This window comes from Haliaeetus leucocephalus, unplaced genomic scaffold (assembly GCF_000737465.1).
Source record: "Haliaeetus leucocephalus isolate CR32 unplaced genomic scaffold, Haliaeetus_leucocephalus-4.0 Scaffold702, whole genome shotgun sequence".
Classification (NCBI taxonomy): domain Eukaryota; kingdom Metazoa; phylum Chordata; class Aves; order Accipitriformes; family Accipitridae; genus Haliaeetus; species Haliaeetus leucocephalus.
In genome coordinates this window covers 694,604-712,718 of record NW_010973138.1, presented here as the reverse complement: position 1 = coordinate 712,718, position 18,115 = coordinate 694,604, and the positions used below count along the sequence as shown (strand labels likewise).

The 18,115-nt window shown below is 38.8% G+C and overlaps 1 protein-coding gene across 1 annotated transcript in view; it reads left to right on the top strand.

Annotated features, from left to right (window-relative positions):
* The first annotated feature begins 6 nt into the window (after positions 1–6).
* The window catches only part of PWP2 (PWP2 periodic tryptophan protein homolog (yeast)), a 19,092-nt gene continuing 983 nt past the window's right edge, over positions 7–18,115 (top strand). Inside the window, exons 1-20 of the mRNA XM_010580241.1 lie at positions 7–34; positions 155–267; positions 1,095–1,189; positions 1,481–1,580; positions 2,619–2,762; positions 3,218–3,353; positions 3,892–4,112; positions 5,355–5,498; positions 6,237–6,307; positions 7,010–7,146; positions 8,245–8,393; positions 9,025–9,172; positions 10,350–10,500; positions 10,848–11,028; positions 11,991–12,138; positions 13,113–13,221; positions 13,691–13,756; positions 14,124–14,342; positions 16,563–16,713; positions 17,806–17,880. Of these exons, the coding sequence (XP_010578543.1) occupies positions 17–34; positions 155–267; positions 1,095–1,189; positions 1,481–1,580; positions 2,619–2,762; positions 3,218–3,353; positions 3,892–4,112; positions 5,355–5,498; positions 6,237–6,307; positions 7,010–7,146; positions 8,245–8,393; positions 9,025–9,172; positions 10,350–10,500; positions 10,848–11,028; positions 11,991–12,138; positions 13,113–13,221; positions 13,691–13,756; positions 14,124–14,342; positions 16,563–16,713; positions 17,806–17,880 (2,576 nt within the window). The 5' untranslated portion in view covers positions 7–16. The remainder of the gene's footprint in view (positions 35–154; positions 268–1,094; positions 1,190–1,480; positions 1,581–2,618; positions 2,763–3,217; positions 3,354–3,891; positions 4,113–5,354; positions 5,499–6,236; positions 6,308–7,009; positions 7,147–8,244; positions 8,394–9,024; positions 9,173–10,349; positions 10,501–10,847; positions 11,029–11,990; positions 12,139–13,112; positions 13,222–13,690; positions 13,757–14,123; positions 14,343–16,562; positions 16,714–17,805; positions 17,881–18,115) is intronic.

The window sequence follows — 18,115 nt, the reverse complement described above, 5'->3', positions numbered from 1 at the left end:
GGGCGCCCCCCCCGCCATGAAGTTCGCGTACCGGGTGAGTGCCCGGCGGCAGCCGCCCGCGTGGGACGGCGGCCCCTGCCTTCCTCTCCCCTCCCCTGCTCCTTTAACCGCCCCCCCCCGGTTTCTTCTTTCCTTCCCCCTGCTCCCCTCGCAGTTCTCCGGCCTGCTGGGCACCGTGTACCGCCGCGGGAACCTCAGCTTCACCCGCGATGGCAGCGCCCTCATCAGCCCCGTCGGGAACAGGATCTCCGTCTTCGACCTGAAGAAGTAAGCGAGCCCCAGCCTCTGCCTCCCCCCTCGGCTCCCCTCAGGCCCGCCGGCCTAGCACTCTGACAGCCCCTGCCCGGGCGGGTAGGAGGGCCTGGCACTGCCAGCACGGTTTGGTTGGGGTTTTTTAATTTGGGGGGGGGGGTAAGTAAAGCTCTCAGGAGGTTGTGGAGCCCGACCCGAGGGCGGCAGGGTGACAGCCAAGTCCGCGTTGCCCATGGCGGGGGGGTCCCTGCCCCGCCGGCTCCCACCGTCCTGCGTGACGTGCTGCGCCGTGTGGGGCCGCGGCTGGCGTGGGCTGGGGGTCTCCAGAGCGGTTTGCTTTCCAAAACATCCCGAAGAGTTTCTGACTTAGCGTTAAAAGGTGGAAGCCTGCCTGGTAGAATAAGTGTCGAGGTGTTGTGCAGTGCAGATTTTCTGTACGTTGGTCTGTGGGGGAGAATAGCGCAAGACGTACGTGAAGGTGTGTTTTAGAAACAAAGAGGGGAGGAAAAAAGGTTTGTACTTGATGTAGTCGCATGGTTTCCTTGTGTGCTTCTGTCTTGTACTGTCTCTTGTACGTGGGAAGGCCTAGACTGTCATCTGCCTTTTCCTCTAGGCCAGAGTTGTGATTGATGCTCGTTATGCCGGTATTCTGCTCAGCAGCCCGTCTCTTACATAGACGGTGTTTTTGGGGTTGTGACAGCCAAAGAAAGTCGTTGGGGGGTTTTACACCTGTTGATTCTGCGGCTTTAGCGTAGGTAGCCGACTGTATTTCATTGATACCAAAGATGACTGTTATTTCTGCATCCTTGTACCCAATTTACCATTTTATCTTTTTCTTGCAGTAATAAGTGTGAGACATTCCCATTGGCTACACGGCTTAATATTGTGTGCGTGGGGCTCTCTCCAGATGGAAGTCTTGCCATTCTAATTGATGAAGGTACTTTCATAAAGGAGGCATTTGTTTTCTAAAAGAAAGAAATAAAAATATAGCCTTAAGAGGGGAAGGTCTGTATTGCTAGATATTCAACCTTAACACAAATTAGAAGTGCTCTGCTTTAAAAATTATGTTAGAATTTCTGGGGAAGATATCTTTATTTACAGAACTTTAAAAGTTTCTGAGGAGGTACTTCCCCCCCCCCCCCCCAAGGAAAGAAACTAAGCTTGCTAGCATTATGGTTTCTTTGGGAACTCGATTATTTCCATGATCTTTCTTTTTCTGCCTTTACAGAGGGAGCTGCCTTGCTTGTCAGTTTGATCGGGAAATGTGTGATACATCACTTCTATTTTCACAAGCCAGTTCACAGTGTCAGCTTTTCCCCTGATGGCAAGTAAGTAAAATGTGCATGCTTTAGAACAAACCAACAGAAATTACCCCATAAGCTAGTTGTAATTATGAAGACATTCTGACTAATCTGTGGATGATACCTATTGATTAACATAGGGGAGATTTAGAGCTGATCAGGGTCACTTCATCTGCAAAGTTGAGAGGGAGAGAAAAGCGCTAAAGCAAAGCCTTGGAAACAGATACTGGCAGGAAAGTTGTCTGTCACAGATGTTGTCTATGGTGGGACTCTTAGAAACAGAAGATTTGCTGTGAGTCTTAACTGTTCTTATGTGTCATAGGTAAGGTGAAAGAGCCCATGGGAGGGACAGTCAGTGCTGCAAAGTTGCATGATGGCACTTGTGGCGGTGCAGTTTCTCTGCTGACTTGGGTTAGTCTTAAGACAGCTGTACTACTGAAAGAGGCAGTTCTCTGAATTGAGTGCTTCTTTTCATGTCCCTTATATTTTAACTGCATGGTCACAGATCCAAAGTGTGGTGACATAAATGTTAGAAGTATCAGAACAGTGAGAGGAAAAAGTGCAAAGTTCCCCTTTTGGCAGCATTCCTCAGTTGGATTGACTTAAAGTGATCTTGAATGAGTTTTTGCTTGGAAGTTGGAATCGCAGTTCTATGTTACAGAATTATACTGGCAACAGGACCAGATTAAAGGATATGCGTAACAGGGGGTGCAGATGATTTGTTTTTCTGGAAGTGGCCAATATATGGAGGTGAAGAGAGGTTGAAATAGAATATCCTGTTTTGAATGTTTGAACTTTTCTTTCCTTTCTGAGAATTAGAGAATAAATATTCAACTTAAATAATTTTTACTGAAGGTTTTCTGTCTTATGATGTGTAAGTTGGGGGATAATATCAGTCTGCAAATAACTTTTTGTTTTGCATTCGAAAGCAATCCATATTTATCACTTTAATAACGTGGAAACGTTTTTAACATTGTTTTGTTTCATTGTATTGCTGTCTGTACTGAACAATTGTTTGCTTTAACAGCTTTGTGTGCAATTATGCTTTTCCCCCCCATACAACAGGAAATTTGTGATTACAAAAGACAATGTTGCTCTTATGTACCATGCTCCTGGGAGGACACGAGAATTTAATGCGTTTGTTCTGGACAAAACTTACTATGGTCCATATGATGAAACAACTTGTATTGACTGGACTGATGATTCCAAGTGAGTTAATAAACTAAAGCACTGTCTACCCGCTCACATTGTTAATATTCGTGTGCATGTTACAGTCCATTTTTTTTGCTCTAAAGTATTGTACTAGCTTTAAAAATTATTTTTGGCTCTTCTGTTTCTCATTCTATCTTGAATTAAAAAAATTGTAATTAGGCAGGCTAGAAAGTATAAAATATGCATGTATTATGGATCAACAATGGATTCTTGCTTGAGAATGTCTAGTTATCCATACAAGGAACATATCTTAGGAATGTGACCACGGTTGACCTTTTGAATGTGTTTAATCCCATCTACCTTTGCTGGAGTTGCCAAACTCAGTTTACAACTCTCTTGTGTGTAAAATTACTTTTAAGGTGGTGATTGGTGTATCTTTCTGCTCAGATTCTCCAGTCAGTGAAGAGTTTTGCAAACCAGAGTTCTAATTCAAATTGCCTTTTCTTTTGTAGATGTTTTGCAGTAGGGAGCAAGGACATGTCTACATGGGTGTTTGGAGCAGAACGATGGGCAAACTTGATCTACTACTCGCTTGGAGGGCATAAGGATATAATAGTAGCCTGCTTTTTTGAAGAGAACAGTCTAGATGTATGTATAATCACATAATGTTCTTGAATTTTAGTATTAAAATAGTTGAAGCAGAATCTGATCTGTAGATCAGGTATTTTTCACAGGATGCTAATTATTTTGGTAATATCTCAGAATTTAGAAAATATGTGAGCAGTATATCTCTCGACTCCTCTGCTGCGATTGGGAGTTTACAATTCCATGAACATTTGAAGAAGTAAACTTTAGAAGGAGAGTAAGTTATTTAAAATTGCTCCCCCCAAAAGTTACAGTTTTAAATATGAAAAGATTAATTATCTGTAGTGCTAACTGGTAAACAAATTGCCTTCGGTCTTTTCAAAAATTATCTGAGGGCAGGTAAAGTAAATCACCAGTTCTCGGGACAAGTGAATTTTCCAAATCAAAGCACTTCAAATTCTAGAGGACTAAGTAATGTATTATCCTCATGATAGAGTGCAGACTTGCTAACTCTTCTGCAAGTCTAGATTCATACCAAGACAGCAGACTACAGAACATAGGTATTACATGATAATCGTATGTTGGTGTGTTTGTGTTCTAGCTGTACACAATTAGCCAGGATGCAGCTCTCTGTGTGTGGCAGTGTGATACGGAGCTTGATGGTTTGAAGCCTATGCCCCCTAAAGATGCAGCTAGGGAAAAGAGTGCAGCAAAAAATGATGAAGAGTTTCTTGAAGAGCCAAAGGGTGAAGAAATTCACGGAAAAGCCAATCCAAATGAACGTGAGACTAGAGATAAGGTTAAATATTCACGTGTTGCAAAGTAAGTGATTTTCAGTTTTCCAAAGATAGAGTTGTTATGGGGATTTACTATATTGGGCTTTTTTCACCCTTTTTCACTCATTCGAAGCAGTATAAAACTCTGCCCAGAATTTAGTAATCTACTATAAATCCCATTTTAAATAGTTTCAGTAGAACACCCATTTGTCTTATCTTGACTACATGAAGGGCAATACCCTTCACCTTCAGAATAATGAGTCAGTGTAATTTTAATAAGAAATACTGACTTACGGTGTATGTGTTATCGTCTGAAACTCAAAAAGTGTAATGAGGTCTTTAGTACAGTATCCTCTTAAGTCTAGAGGCTTTGAGCTCTTGCAGGAAGAGAGTGGTTGTCTTCAAGAGGTGACAGCAACGTTTGATAAAGATAGCTCGTCAGCCTCTTTGGTGAACTACTTGGAGATGCCTTCCTGAAGGATCTCCCTATCTGTCCACATCAAAGGAGATGTGGCTCACAAGGAATAATCCAGTTTTAAGATAGTCGCAGCATTTAGCTTTGCTTGAAGAAGGATAATGTTCATAGGCAATCTCTTCTAGTGGAGTGAGGGAGAGATGGGATGTGTGTAGGGGCCAATTGGGAACACCTGACATTAGGCTTGTGTTCTCAGCCTCTGACTGTAAAGGAAGTATAAAGAAAGTACTCTACCCCAACCCAGGTTGGAATTAGCCTTAGTGAACATCGCTTCCAGATTGAAGGAATTTGGAGTATACAACTGTTGGATAATATTCAGCTGCTCTTTTAATTGACTATCACGTGGGACTTACCTGTTTAATTCTAGTAAGAGATACAGCTACAAAGAAGCTAAGAAAACCTTCTTCACTAGGCATATAGTATTTACGACTATTGCTTCAATTCCTTACTCTGTAAGAGGACTCACATATAGAAGGATAACCAGTGAATTCATGAGAGCCATCCATATTGGCATTAGGTGATCAAAAAGAAATGCACAGTGCAGTTCTTCTGAGGTTAACTTTTAGTCCCTTTCATTGCATGTGATCAGGTGTCACTTCTGATAACCAGATTACTGCAGCAGCTGTAAACATTGAGGAAAAGAATTAGCTTTCACTAGCTATGTAAAGCACATATATTTAGCAATTTCTGGAACTACTGCTTTTTAGTTTTGTTGTAGGATACCTTGATCAAAATATTTGCCCTATACTGGAAAGCAGCTATAACAGCATACTTTTCTTTCACATTGTTTGCTGCTTATTTCTTTGATGCCAGGTATTTTTTCAATAAAGAAGGAGATTTTAATAACCTGACATCTGCAGCCTATCACAAGAAAACACACCTTTTAGTCACTGGCTTTGCCTCTGGAATCTTTCACCTCCATGAGCTTCCAGAGTTCAACCTGATCCACTCCTTGAGGTGAGGTGTGGGGTTGTATTTTTGGTTTGGTGGGGGGGGGGGGGCATTGTTTGTTTGAAAACACACTAAGTTTAGTAGTGAAGGCTGAATAATCAACACAAAAATCTTAAAACATGAGTATCTATTTAGTATGGTAATTTCTGGGAAGGCAGAATCATAGTTAGGCTCATGTAATAAATACCATGCAACTCCATTCCATAGCTTATTATGGAAAAGTGAGGTCTGCATGAAGAACTCCTGAGTAGTTAGTTAGTTAGTCTGTAAATTTCTTCAATGCTTTGGACTTTGTTTTCAGTTTCTTTTTAGAAAATAAAGACAATACCTGAAAAAAAAGTTCTACATATGTAAAATTATGTGTAAACTGTCTCTAGGTTGAAAAATAAAACCATAATTCTTTTCCATCCCTGTATGATACTAGCTAAAGAAGGCATAATTTCCCTGCAGAAAAGAAAACTTTTTTTTTTTTCTTGAATGTGGGGAGTTTTGCTCTGTACTGGCAAGTACATCTTTCTTTGGGATGTAGATACTCTTTGTCTTCATTCCAAATAAGGCAGTTTGTCTCATGTTTTTGAGTATAGTAAAGGAAAGAATTTGTATGGGGCTTTTGGCGTTACAGTGAAGTTCAGTAAAGTAGTCAAAGAACTTGCTTGAACAGACGTAATAAACCCTAGATTTGAAGTTCTATCACACAAGGCGTGAAAACTCAAGTTTGTTTATTGGGTAATTCTCTTACTTCAGTATTTCAGACCAAAGGATAGCTTCTATTTCTATCAACTGTACTGGTGACTGGATTGCCTTTGGTTGTTCAGGTTTGTAAATTTTTTTTTTAGTCTGTATTCATGGAAAAATGAGGAATGTTGTGGGCATGCAAGCCCAAATTCCTCTTACTCGTCTCAAATCCAAATGTTAAAGTTTTGTTAATAATTTATAGTCTCATCTCTGTAGTGTCTAGATACAGTAAAGCAAGTATCCCTAATAAATTTCTTCTCACAGAATTCTTATGATTCCGGAAAATACTTTGTTGACGAAGGAGGAAAATGTGTTTCATATATGAAAACTCTAGCAGAATTAGGATAAAGCCCATATGCCTTGTAGTTTACAATATGCTTTCATTCTGGGCCCAGTCTCTCTTCCTTTGCCACTTGTTGCACATGCCATTTTACAAAGCTGCCTGGATATTCCAATGTTCCCACCCAGTCCATAATCATAAACGTATAACCAAGATTATACTTTTGTATGCAGTCCTGCTTTTCTTTCCAGCTCATTTATCAGCTGGTTGATAGCATTGCTGTTGTAGTATTAAGAATGTTAATCCAAGTAACAGCTCCTGCTTTTTGAGGAAAGTTGCCTTGAACTTATAAAAGGGAAAGGGCTTTTATTAGGATTGATAGATGCATAGCGCAACCTGTCTGCATCGACCCTTTTTTTTTTTACGTTGCTTGCAATTAATGTGTTTTGTGGCTTGCATTTGCAGGGTCATTGTATTCATAATCCTTCTCATGCGTTTACAGGTTTGGGTCAGCTCCTGGTGTGGGAATGGCAAAGCGAGTCCTATGTGCTGAAGCAGCAAGGACATTTCAACAGCATGGTTTCATTAGCATATTCTCCAGATGGACAATACATAGTAACTGGCGGGGAGGATGGGAAAGTAAGTGGGGCAATATTACTGAAATATGAACTTAAGTCTTAATAGCATAGTAAGCAGCTTCAACTTCCATTTTATGTGGAAAGATCTGTTACTGTAACTGATACATATTTTTTTACAGCGTATATATTTTGATTTATTATTGCTGGTATCCTCTGCAAATTGCATCACTTATGCTTTTTAGCAGATGATTTTTTAATTCTTATAGATGCAGTCACCATAAACACAAAAAGATGTAATTCATCAGATGTTAATTTATGTATGCTTGTGGTGGTTCTATGATATTTTGGCATGAATGAACTTCAGTCACCCAAATTCATGCCCTTTTAATAATTGGGTTTGATGTGTAATTAATTTCAAGTTACTTATAAAAGGGCAATTCCTAAACAGATTTTTCTGAAATGGAACATTGCAGAAGCTTGTTATTTAAAAGAAAAATTAGCTTCTTGTGGATGACTTGTATTGAAATGATAGGCTATGTGTACATGTACCTTTTTTTTTTTTAAGATCTTTTGTAGAGTAATCCCATGGTCTATTGGCATGTAAATGGGACAAAGATAGTATCTTATTTCCTATCAAAACTTCTGAATGTCAGAAAAAGACCTGCCACTTCATGCTTTTTGATACTCGGATTCAAAATTAACCAAACCCCAGCAGTCTTGAACTGCAGATAGCTAAACGCATAACATTTTTGTTCGGGGAAAAAAAAAGATTGAAATATCTCAGCTGTAACTTCTGGAATGGCTTCACAGTTGGTTTTGAGTTTGACACTTGTCTTACCTGTGGACAGTACAAAGCTTGGGAGCCCAAGATACTCACCAAATGCTATAGCTTTCCTTGAAAATTAACTTTGTTTCAAAATTTTTTTGTCTTTCTCCACGTAGATTTTCGTGTTGTATATGTCTCTTTAGGGGTTTAATGATAAGCTGTGGCCTGTTTGCCTCACTTGCATAGAATTCCTTACTGATGGTATCGAAAGTCCTTTATGCTATTGCAGAGTTCTAGGACTAATTTTTCTGTACTCTTTTACTGCATTACCCTTACTTTCTCTCTGAACTGATGATGGAGATTCTAAGAATCCTTTTCTTGTCTTTCTTGCAGGTGAAAGTGTGGAACACTTCAAGCAGCTTTTGTTTTGTCACTTTTACAGAACATACCAGTGGTGTAACTGCTGTAACTTTTACTTCCAATGGTTATGTCATTTTGAGTGCTTCCCTAGATGGAACAGTGCGTGCCTTTGATCTACACAGGTAACTCTTTATGAAAAGCTTTTGTGTCTTATTTAGTCTTCAGCTTTCTTCTCCCAAAATACAGCAAACTGCTGATGGTTTGTTTCAAGTTGAAGTTGCACAAATGTGAGTACTGCTTTATTGATTTTTGGTTCAAATTTGGATAGCATTTAGCAAACCTTTCATTCCATCCAGTTTCTGTGAAGAAAATTCTGGAATAACTTTTCTCAGAGAAGCTGGAAATCCAGTAAGATCGTTGTCTGGCTCTACTACTCAAATGGGGAAATGGCACCTGTCTAACGGAATGTTTGCCATAGTTTTAGTGGTTGAGCCATTATAATACAACTATGTACAGAGCTGGATATGTAAACAAGCCCATGTTTTCTAAAGAATGGATATATGCTGTGTAATTGAAGAAAGCTCTTCTGTTTGAGTATTTTTGGTTGCTATTTCTGCAGAGTTGTTAATACCTTTTTTGAGTCTTTGAATCATGCTGAAGTGTTGCATCTAATTTTATACAAAGAATATTTTTCCTGTAGCTAGCTTAAAAGACTTTACAAGTAAAATGAAATCCTTTTTTCAGTATGTTTGTAAAACATACGTTTAAATCTACCTAAAACGTTCTCATAATTTATTTTGACATTTACAACAGATACCGCAATTTCCGTACCTTTACATCTCCACGACCAAGTCAGTTCTCTTGTTTAGCTGTGGACTCCAGTGGCGAGATCGTGTCAGCTGGTTCTCAGGATTCCTTTGAAATATTCATCTGGTCAATGCAGAGTGGGAGGCTGCTAGATGTAAGGACTTACAATGCTGGAGGGCTTGAATTTAACACATAATATAGATCGTGATGATACTAAGTCACTTTGGGATTAGTGGGAGGGTTTTAATATAACATGATGTGCTTTATTGTGTTTATATTCAAGAACTGGAGCTACACTATGTTACTCTCAGCAATTTTTTATTTATTGCATGGAGGCTATGTTGGATTTGTGTGGGAAACAGTTTTTTAGAGTTTTTGAGTAGGGAGCTCTTGCTAGCTGATGAAGTAACACCAATATTGCGGGGCTAACACATGGGCATGAGAGTCTTTCCTCCAGCAGTTGTTCAGAGATGTTCTCTTCTACATACTTTCTGCAGGTAATGAAGAAATTGTAGGTACTGTCCTAAGATCAATACAGATTTTGTGGACAGTTTTGCTGGAGCAGAGTAGGGACATCATTTTTTGTGTAGAAGGTTTTTGTAATGTAGGGTAAGAAAACTATTAAATCCCCGCTGTCTTGCTGCTACTTTGAAATGCCTTCTCTTCAGAGTAGATATAATAAAGGAGGGACACAGTACTTCCAAGTAAATCAAACGCATTTGCTATTTTCAATTCTTAAGCATTATTGTACATCTTGCACATGTGCAATTCATGCATTTAATCTGGTATAGCTATTGAATATATATCACTATAGTAACTCAGCATATACTTGAGTGGATCTCCAGAGTTTTGAGTTTAGTTTCTTTCCTTGATTTCTTTTGAGAGGAGTAGGAGCTCCGTGCCATCAAAATCTATATTACTCTTATTCACAGTTTTTATTAGTGTTTTTTCTTAAATGTTTTCAGCTGCAGGACATACTAAATTGTCAGAGCAATGACTCGCTTTTTCACAGTTGGTCTGATTGTTCTGATGGGGGGGGAAGTACACCGTATCCCTAAGTCTTGGTCTGTAAAGAGTCTATGTGCATGCATAAGAGTGGTTGTAGGTGCCTATGCAGTGGTAGCATTTCAGTGAATTTTTTTTAAAACTTCTGAAAATAAAAAGTTGAGAATCACTGGTACGTATCATGCCACATTTCCAAAAGTGACCTCAGGCATGTGTGGACAAGTTAGGCATGTTTTCATTGCTATGTTTAGAGTTTACTGAATGCAGACTACATGAATTTCAGTTTCTTTCACCTAATTCCATGCTATCTTTTCTTTTTTTGTTAGGTCTTATCAGGTCATGAGGGCCCCATCAGCAGTTTGTCCTTTAACCCAATGAAGTGTGTTCTAGCTAGTGGTTCTTGGGATAAAACTGTCAAGTTATGGGATATGTTAGACAGCTGGAGAACTAAGGAGACACTAATACTGAACTCAGATGGTAACCTTTATTTCATCTTATATCAAATATAAATATATTAGCAGAAATATTTCAAGAATAAACAACAGAACATGTTAAATACAGACTCATTCTTGGTAAAGAAAAACAAAAGTTCAGATAGTTTTCTACAGTATTTAGTTAACAGTAGAAGAAATCTTTTTTATTTAATACTAGCTCTAGCTTTACAATTAGCTAAACATTTGTATGTTGTCCAGAGAAAAAGTACAGTCATACTTGTTACTCTTAAGCTTTTTCTGGTAGTTGAGATGAGATCCTAGAAAAATATAGGGTATTTTCTTAGAAACAGATCTGACTGCATTTTTAACTGTTAATTAAATTCTTTGCAGTTCTTGTTGTTGCTTTCCGTCCTGATGGCAAGGAGCTTGCAGTTGCTGCTTTGAATGGACAGATAACATTTTGGGATCATGAAAATGCAGTGCAAACTGGCTCAATTGAGGGAAGGCATGATCTTCAGATGGGAAGGAAGGAGCTTGATAAAATAACTGCCAAACAAGCAGCCAAGGGAAAGTAAGTAGATGAGATTGCAGTGAAAAGAGGGTGCCACACTGGCTTGCTTTTGAATTGTTTCTTTTCATTTGGTTTTTACGGGAAGATTTCAGAGTGCATCTGCTGTTCAAATATTTTGATTCTGATGTTGGATTTCAAAAGACTGCCTGACTTGACGTCTGGATGGATCCTTTTTGTCTTTTGCTGTGATCACCCACCAATCAGCATCATTCTGAGCATGTGTTCTTTTTCATCAGTTATAAACTTGGGTTGCCAGCATAATACTAAGCTTCGCATGACAAGCTGTTCATTTGCTAAAGGTGTTAGGCTTTTAAGTGGATATCTTGTTATGTAGGTACTAGTTTGTAATTATTAGTGTGTAGAAACTGTTACATTTTTTAAATGTAAATATGCTGTGGGTTTTATTACACATTACTATGCATGTGAAGGAATGTTTAAAGGCAAGTTGAATTTGTATGCTGTCAAAAAGGGTAATATAGGAGTCATGTTTCATTCTTCTCTTTTTCCCTTGAGCCCCTCTTTTTTTCCATATTGCTCCCACTCAAAACAAAATGAAAAAAGGAAACAATGGCTTTCTGAAAAAAGAAAAAAAAAAAAAATTTTCGGTGATGAGCTCTCAACCATCGCTTTAAAACATACCATGACTTTGCTTTTTCTCTAGCTCTTCTGACCATCCTTAGTGTTGTGTAGGGTGTAGCTGAGAGCTCATTCATTGAGCTGCAACTCAGAATCAGAAGTATGGAAGTACTTCAAAAAGCTGTTGATGTTCTAAATTGTTTATGATTCATAGTAAAGCACCAAGTACGTGTTTGTGGTAAATGATTTCGTGTGTTAAGTACATACTGTGTGAACGAAGATCTCAATTTTTTCCATGGAATGGTTATTCTGTGTCTTCATACCGTACTTATGTTTTAGCTCGGATGTGGCAGTGGAATTAACTACTTTCTCTTTTTCTTTACTAGATCTTTTACTACTCTGTGTTACTCAGCAGATGGTCAGTCTATTCTGGCAGGTGGATTGTCAAAATTTGTCTGTATATATAATGTCAAGGAACAGATTCTTATGAAAAAATTTGAAATCTCATGCAACTTTTCTTTAGATGCAATGGAGGTACGTGACCAGAGGAGTCAGGTTTTTTCATTCCCGCACCCCCACAAGACTGTGGTTTTGGTATAACATCTCATTAAGTGGGGTTCATGAATGTTTCATTAAGGACAGGTTCATTTTGTGCAGGAGAGTGATAAGGAAATACATCTCGGAAAACAAAATTAATTCCTGACACTCTGGTAACTAAAGTCTTGCCAGATTGCGTGTGTTTGTATTGAATGAGCAGAACTCTTAAGCATAGTGAAGTCAGTTGCACCTAACTTAAAGTTGAAGAGAAGATTTAAATTATCAATATTTTCTACTAAGCTAACTTTCCCTGAGTGTCAGTTGTTTATGTTAGCAAAGAAATGAAGGATTTTATTGTGGACACACAAGAACATCACTGACCTTTACAAACTCAGGTTCTGAATATTGTTAAATGGAAAATTGAATTCATTTAAAAGTAAAGTGAACAATGAAAAGCATCAGAAGGAAGAAATTCCAGTAACCCTTTTTAACATCCTTAAAAGGATACCAGAAGTGAGCCAGCTGGAAAAGAATCCTGGAGGGGGATGGGTATTTAAAAATTGAGGGCAGGGAGGTCCCTAAAACATCATTTGCATAGCTGCCTGGCTACACAGCCCTTACATTAGCACAGTGCAGTTATAGAACCTGAAGGGGAAGAAGAGTGGGCCTGCATCTGGGAAATCAGTGCATCTCTTAAGTAGAACAACATCATAATAATATGAAACCACAGTCTAAACTGTGTTGTGCTGTTCTGAGGCCTCTAAGACTGAAGCAGCCTGATTCTCATCTGTGGTCAGACACTGTTGCCCACTGTTGTGAAATTGTCAGTTTTCTCTATGATTTTGGAGAAGCTTTTGGAAGAAAGTGCAAGGAAATAATCATTAGATAACTCCTGAATGTATGGAGGATTTTCAGTGAATACAGATGTTTTGAGAGGAGATTCAGTGCAGTGAACTTACATGTTTTTCTAGGAGTACTTGGATCGGAGAAAAATGACCGAATTTGGCAGCATGGCTCTGATTGATGAAGGGGCTGGAGGTGAAGATGGTGTTGCCATTCCTCTTCCTGGAGTAAAAACAGGTACGGCTTTTGGCTTTGCTGTCTTGTTACTAGTTTTATATGGATCAAAACCTTTGATGTAGAGTCGATACAAGATAAGAAGGGTTTGAATTGTTCAGCTCAGTTTTAAAGTTAGGATTACCTGAATGTTCTGTAGCCATGGGGATCTGGTACGCAGGTGTTCAGCTGATGTGTAGGTGGGCCCTTTTGCATAGTAGAAACAAGAAGAAACAGGAGGTACCGTGGTCTCCTGACTATGGAACCTAGCAGTCCTGATATAATTTTCAAAGAGCAAAATTCAGTCCCACCACTTTAGCTGTAGGATCTCTTCGACATGGACTGCCCCTTACTTACCCTGTCTTTAACTCTGCCAGATTTTGGCATGTTCTGCATTATTCTTCAGCATAATGATAACAGCATAGTTAGAGTTGATAGTTAGACCATGAACTTTTGGTGAATATATTAAATCACTTCTAAACTTCTCTTTTAGGTGACATGAGTTATCGGCACTTTAAACCAGAAATAAGAGTGACTTGCCTGCGATTCTCTCCTACAGGTGAGTATTGACAATTAATGTAGGGTTTTTTTTTATTCCATATAAAGCAAGGAAAAGAGTAGAGCATTGGAGGAGTAATAATGAAGTACAAATGCCTTGGAGATGGTCTCTCCAGGTGTTACACAGTGCTGCTAGGTTTGTAGTCTAGTTTCCTGTGCAGTGGATAATTGGAAAACTTAAGTGTACACCACTTTCAGCTGCTATTTTTTACAAGCATTGTCATTGCTGACAGGTTCATCAATGATGCATGGCTTTCAGTCTTATCCACTTCTTGAAAACAATGAAGAGTCATCTGTTTATCATTACTCTTCTGTTTCCATCCTAGAAAACCCAGCTTTGTTCTTAAATATTGTTACTTCTCTTCTAGGACGAAGTTGGGCAGCCACCACCACAGAGGGTCTTCTTATCTATTCACTGGACTCAGGGCTAATTTTTGATCCTTTTGAGCTGGATATTGATGTCACACCCAGCAATATACGCAAAACACTGCATCAGAAGGAGTATACTATGGCTATCATCATGGCCTTCAAGCTGAACGAAAAGAAATTAATTCAGGAGGTCATAGAGGCTGTACCTAGCAATGAAGGTGAGTGGATCTTCCATGAAATTTGGCTGAACTAGCTGTAAGCAGAGGTGTGTAAGCCAAGTAAGTTGAGCTGTAAAGGGCAGAGTTTAGCTCTTGGCGGGGGGGGATATAACATTGATATTTAAGGACTTCATACTGTAGCTGAAGGCTAAAGAGGAAGGGGTGGCCTTTTGTAAAAAAAGTAGACTTTCTAGTGTTAACTTATGTTTTACTTTTACCAGTCTACTGCATGCTCATCTAGTGACTTTTCAACATGGAATTTGATCAGGTCTGGATATGCAGGTGAAGTTTTTGGATGTCAGTTCTCAGAAACAGCTGATGTTAGAGTGGCACAGCAAGTTTAACATGAGTTAGCAGCATGCCTGTGTGATGAAGGCAGTTTATTGGATACTGGACTGTGCAATCAAGGATATAGTCAGCAGTTTGAGGAAAGTGATTAGTCTTCTCTACTGAGCACTTGTGAGACCATGTCAGGAGTGCTGTGCCTAGGTTTGGGCTCGACAGTACAAGAAAGACATTGATACTCTGGAGCATCTGGTGGAGGGCTTGGAAAATGATTGGAGGGCCAGAGTGCATGACAGCTGAGGAGAGGCTTAAGAGAGCTGCATTTGTTCAGTCATTAGAAGAGGAGGGGAATATTTTTACTGTCTTCAGGTGCCTAATGGGATGTTAGAAAGAAGGCAGAACCAGACTTGGGGTTGCACAATGATACAACAAGAGGCAACAGACCTCTTGCAACATGGGAAATTCCAACTAGATATTAAAAACAATAAAATTATTTTGGTGGTATCTTGTCCTTTAGTTATAGTGTTTGTTAAATCCATCCCTCTAAACAAATTTAAACATGGTCCTTATAGAGGTCTGTGTTCACACAAACCAAACAGCTTATTAGTTAAGTGCCAAGCTCTTTCAAACAAGAGACAGATGCTTTTACAGTTGTGACATCAGAAACAAAAGGAATAGGTAAGATGTCACTTAGCTTTGAGGTTATTTACTGAAATCATTCTTTAGCACCCTTTTCATCATTTTGGTAACTAATGTGTCCATTCATTAGCTATATATGGTAGACATGACCTTAAAAATAAACTTTCAGTAGTGTATTCTACTTAACTTTGTAACTCCATTAATAGTTCCATCATACTAACTTTGAAGTATATTTTCTTAGCTTTAGCTCACTGTTGTTACCCCACTGAAAGGTATTTATTTCCTTCTAGTGTTTCATGTGTAACAAATAAAAATTCCTTATATCTAGTCAAAACATGCTCTAGTCTGAAATCAGATGTGTTGCAAGCCAACTGCTTTGTAGGATTTTCTTACCTTATTCCCTAGGTAGCAAGCCCCATAATTATGCATGTCAGGGTAAATGATCTTTTGCGCACCTGTGTTGGCATAATGGTGTTTGCCTCTGTCTGGGAAAACTTAGTTCTCTTTTACTGAAGTTAACCAAAACTGCATGTACATAGGCAAGACTGGGTAAGTAGGCAGATGCCAAAACCTCAGGAGCAGAGCATGAGGCATGGAAATTTCAGGCATTGTAATTCACTGTGAACAGAATGAATGTGTGCCTGTTTCTTCAAGAGCGGAAAACTTTTTTCACAGTTGAATGTTACATAGGCCAGTTGGGGTGGCTGCAGAGAACAGGAGTTGGTTATTTTTGAGAGAGGATTATATATAATGAGGTCATCATAGTTATGTGTGAGATTATTTTGAATGCTTAATAAATAATGCTGCTTTGTGCTGCACAGTTGCTAACAGCATTCAGACACTTACTCTGAGCAGGTGACTTTGCTGTCTTTTCAAGCATTGCCTCTGATTATTACATGTAACTAGTTCTACTGAATACAGAAATTCATATGAAGTCAAAAGTAACGAAACTTCAATAAAGTCTAGTTACACTGAAAGAGGAGGAAAGGGTGGAAGTAAAAGTTCTGAAGGAGAGCTGGTGGGGAGAGTATTCTGTTACGAGGAAGAACTTGGTTGGGGGCAGGGAGTTGAGTTCTTGCTTTTAAATACAGTAGTGATTGGAAGGCTCAAAGAGGAGAGATTTGCCTCCTGAGAGACTGTGGTACTGTACCCTGAAGTTCAATATTAAAAATCAAATAGTTGCCAAGACGGTGCTTTATTCTCCTTCCCCTTATGCTTTCATGTTTCATGCTTTCTTGCTACTCCAAATAGTAATTCAACTCTGATGCCTGTGGGCTTTTTTTCCTTTTTGCACAGTTGATGTTGTCTGCTCATCACTCCCAGACCTGTACGTGGAGAAAGTATTGGAGTTCCTGGCCTCTGCATTTGAGATATCTTGTCATTTAGAGTTCTATCTTATTTGGGCTCATAAGTTGCTCATGCTGCATGGACAGAAACTGAAAACAAGGTGAGATCTTGTGAAAGTCAAAACGCTGACAAGCATTTTAAAATTTATTTACCTGTCAGTTTAACGTTTTTACTTAACATTTACTGACATGCCAGATAACGCATACACAACAATTAAAACTACTTAATTTTTACAGCTTCTTTACTAACAGTAAAAGTTATGGTTTGGACTTGATCTTAAAGGTCTTTTCCAACCTAAATGATTCTATCATTATAACAAGTGTGTATGATAGAATTGGAATGCATGATAGGATTTCTGAGGGTAAATTGCAAAAACATTTTTCAAATATTACAGGTAAAACTTTGCATGGCTTTCTCAGCCTATAAATGCATAAAGATTTCAAGAGTGATAGTAGGATTTTGGCAATTGTGTTTTTAAATAATTATGCATATTAAATATAACCAAAACATAATGTGCAGGTACTGACTGCATTTTTATAGACTTAGCTTGTGGTTATAGCATGCACTCTTAGCTTGTTAGTACTCTGCTTTCCTACATAGTTCTTTGCAACTACATGGGCCTGGTCTATGAATTATATTCAGCCCACCCATAGTATAGAGTTTATAGACTTTGGGGAACAAAAATAGGCAAATTTACAAATTTAAAATAGGCTAAGTGAGAGGTAATCCGAGAAGGAGTCCTGCAGGTTAAAAAAACCAGTGCATTGTGTAACTCTTTCCTTGCTTCAACATGGGTATTAATGGTTTAGTCACTGAAATGACTGGAACAAATTTTCTCCTTTTGTTGCTGTTAAAGTAGAAGAGGATGATTTAAAACAAACTCTTCCTTGTTCAGGAAGCATTTTAGTACCTGGAAGGAACTGTCATCACTACAGCAAGCAGAATTAGTTCTTCAAGCTGCAGTTAGACATCAGAAAAAAATTATTTCTGGCAATATATTACTTGTATTAAGTATAATCATTGAGGGCAGAGTTAAAAGCAAAGAGCTTTTGTTCATTTAGTATTATCTTAAAATGTTCATGTTGAAAAGTTAACATGTATGCTTGTTAAAATTTTGAGAGTATAGAAAAGTTCTAGATTTCCATATATAAGCATAAATTGCACTGCAAATTGCATGTTTTCTCCATTCAAGGTCAGTGAAGCTGCTCCCTGTGATACAGTTCCTTCAGAAAAGCATCCAACGTCATTTTGAAGATGTTTCAAAACTGTATGTATTGTTATATTTAAAAGTTTAAATCAAAACCCTGCACATAAGTGTGGAGTAATTTGGGGGATGATAGTGTGGTATTAGAACTTTTGAGACGGTTGTTGTGGTTTAACCCCAGCCAGCCACTAAGCACCACGCAGCCGCTCACTCACTTCCCTGTCCAGCCAGTGGCATGGGAGAGAGAATCGGGGGGGGGGGGGGGGTGGGAGAAGAAAGGCCTCGGCAGGACATTCAC